This window comes from Anneissia japonica, unplaced genomic scaffold (genome assembly GCF_011630105.1).
Source record: "Anneissia japonica isolate Jap-2015-1 unplaced genomic scaffold, ASM1163010v1 scaffold203202_len4539_cov98, whole genome shotgun sequence".
NCBI lineage: Eukaryota > Metazoa > Echinodermata > Crinoidea > Comatulida > Comatulidae > Anneissia > Anneissia japonica.
Genome location: NW_022706170.1, coordinates 1,668 through 4,539, shown reverse-complemented (window position 1 = coordinate 4,539; position 2,872 = coordinate 1,668). Strand labels below are relative to the sequence as shown.

General features: G+C 33.8%; 1 protein-coding gene across 1 annotated transcript; it reads left to right on the top strand.

The window, feature by feature from the left end:
* Window positions 1–864: 864 nt before the first annotated feature.
* Window positions 865–2,364, top strand: LOC117106066 (the record flags this gene model as incomplete). The annotated part of the gene is made up of 2 exons (XM_033247402.1): window positions 865–1,043; window positions 2,175–2,364. Coding segments are annotated over 2 exons (369 nt in total), but the record flags the coding sequence as incomplete, so codon positions are not given.
* Window positions 2,365–2,872: the final 508 nt, after the last annotated feature.

Sequence of the window (2,872 nt, the reverse complement as noted above, 5' to 3'; positions counted from 1 at the left end):
AATTAGATGATAGAGCGGAATACATTTTAAGCAAAAGAACAGGGACGATATTCTTTTTAAAGACAATTTGTTACACCAGTTTTAAACGAATTAGATCCTGATTCTGATTGGATTACCTGTATGGATTGATTTATTAGGAAAAATTGTGTGCACACATCATGTCGGAATCTAGACTTCACGACGTAGGGTTTGGCCCATAGGAAATAATCTGATTCAGATCCAGTGCCGTGCTTTAAAAAAAAAATAAGTATAATGAATCGATGGAAATATTATATGTGAAAGAATTTTCTCTTTATGATTTTAGATGAGAAATATTTTTAAAGATATTGCTTGTAAAAAATAATGGAAGTGTTTCTGACAAGGGGCCAATACTATTAGAAATATTGTACTAACGTAGGCCTACCTGCCTTAACGTGTCCGTGAGGCACATGGAGGCCGTGACAGTTAGAAATACAGTAGTGGCATTTAAATGTGTAGCATGGAAGAAAGCTTATTTCCTCCAAGGTAGGCCTAATTATAAACCGGAGAAACTTGTGATTGAATTGTGATTACCGTCACGAGTGTCAAGTTAGGATACAATAGAAAATCCAACAATTAATCTATGCTGTATATACATGCTTGACTGAACACACTACGATGTGAATGAGGATGTACCGTACTGTATTTGCATATAGAAAATCTGTTCTATTTCTATGGTATTTGTTTTTATTATTATTACTATTATTACTACCAGTGTTGTTGTAGGTGTTGTAGTAGTAGCAGCAGTAGTAGGTTTTAGTACTATAGTGCTTTATTTATATCAGTCGTTATGCAATCTGTTTTTGTAGTATTGTATACTAGTTAATTTCCCTTTTAAAAACCTAGAATGCATCCAACTTAGTGTCATGTTTGCAAGTACTGAACTCTAGTCTCGTTGTCGTCGTGTGCACGTGTGTCCTTTTGAACGTTATTTTCTTGGCAACATTTTACTGGAAGAACATTGAGGAAAATGAGCTAATGGAGAATAAGAACCTAAATGGAGGAAACCTTAACGCTGATCAGAGGTACAATCCATATGAAACTTTACTTTGAAATACTATGGTAATGCTAAACAAATGTAATTCCCCGCGCAAATATCCAGCCGAGTACTGCACTGTAGCAGACTGTGTCATACACAATAATAATAATAATAATAATAATAATAATAATAATAATAATAATAATAATAATAATAATAATAATAATAATAATAATAATAATAATAATAATAATAATAATAATAATAATTATTAATAATAATAATTACAATAATAATAATAATAAATAATAATAAATAATTAATAATAATAAATAATTAATAATAATAATAATAATAATAATAATAAAAATAATATACTGCATTCGTTCTAATAATTCATCTCCTGTTCATGCACACGGCACAGACAATCTTAGAACCACAGTCAAAAGCATTATTTGAAACAAACACACTTAAATATTTGATTATTTAAAACATTGCACATGAAGTATCAATTGCAGTTTAGAAACCCGGCAACGCCTATGTCATCACTCCGCTATTTTATTAAATTATATCTTAACATTTCTTGATCGATAACGCGCGATAAGGTGAAAAGGCTGCATTAAAGGCAATGTCCAAATTTAATTCAATGTAAGCCCGACATTATCAAGGTATTGTATATTTAGCCGGTAGTACGCATTACACAGCCATTTTGAGATGATTCGTGTGGGTGCTTTACAACCTTAACCTTATATACAGGTAAATTCGTGTTTTAGCCGGTAAAGCACTTAGTTTTTGTTTATTGATGACTACTAAATTCAATGGATTGACAACACTAGCCTAATAAATTCAAATTAATCACATGTTACTCGAAAAATAATGTATTTGCTGTAGGCCCTAAGCGATCTTTTTTGGACATAGGAATAATCAGCATTGCATCCAACATGTTATTAAACTGCAGTTGAAGTCGCCTCGGTCTACAAAAAAAATTTTTTGTCATGTTTTAAATTTGTTTGATAGCTACATTGATTTACAATCAATGAACAAGATGTGTATAAGAGACAGGGGACATAGAACAAAATATTCTCTAATATTGTTTGCAGGCAAAAAAATAAATAAACGATAATAAACAAAATTCCTACAGTACCTACTGAAAATTAATATAATTTTTTCTCTACAGGTTATGGAGTCTAAAAAATGACGCTTCTAGTGGACTAATGATCTTTACCATAGCAACGACATTCTGTGACCGGATTTCTCTTTACGGATTTTATCCATTCCACATTGGCCCCCATGGTGACAGTCTACCATACCATTACTACGACAGGGGTACGTGGAAAGGTGTGCATAATCTGGAGAGCGAATACCAGGTATTCCAGAAATTACACAATGAAGGAATAGTTAGACACGTGACTGATAAATGCAGGTGACGTAATGGATCAGGCTCGTCGGTAGACAGGGCCTTGTAAAAACAACCTTGTTTTATTGCTGCGAAGCAGCCAATTCATATTCTTGACAGCAATTTGACCTCTGAAAGGTCATTGTTTGTCAAAAGACGAGTGCCTAAGACGACTGAAAAGCGGAGTTTCCCTCTTTCGTTCTGCCGGGTAAAATCAATTACTTTAGGCGAGGTTTGTAGACTAACCTACTCGTACCAACGTCATGTCGCGCTAGCCTTATCCTACTCTAGGCCTAGACTAGCTAGGATGGTATAGGCCTAGCCTTGAAGGGACGAAGGTCCCAATGAAAAACAACGTCGCTCTTTGATAGCTAACATTGTCTATTTAACATCACAATAATTCATTATTAGACCTATAGTAGTTTTTTGAATTGTACTCCACAACTCTCAGCCGATACCTCGCACAACTGGCCAACGTC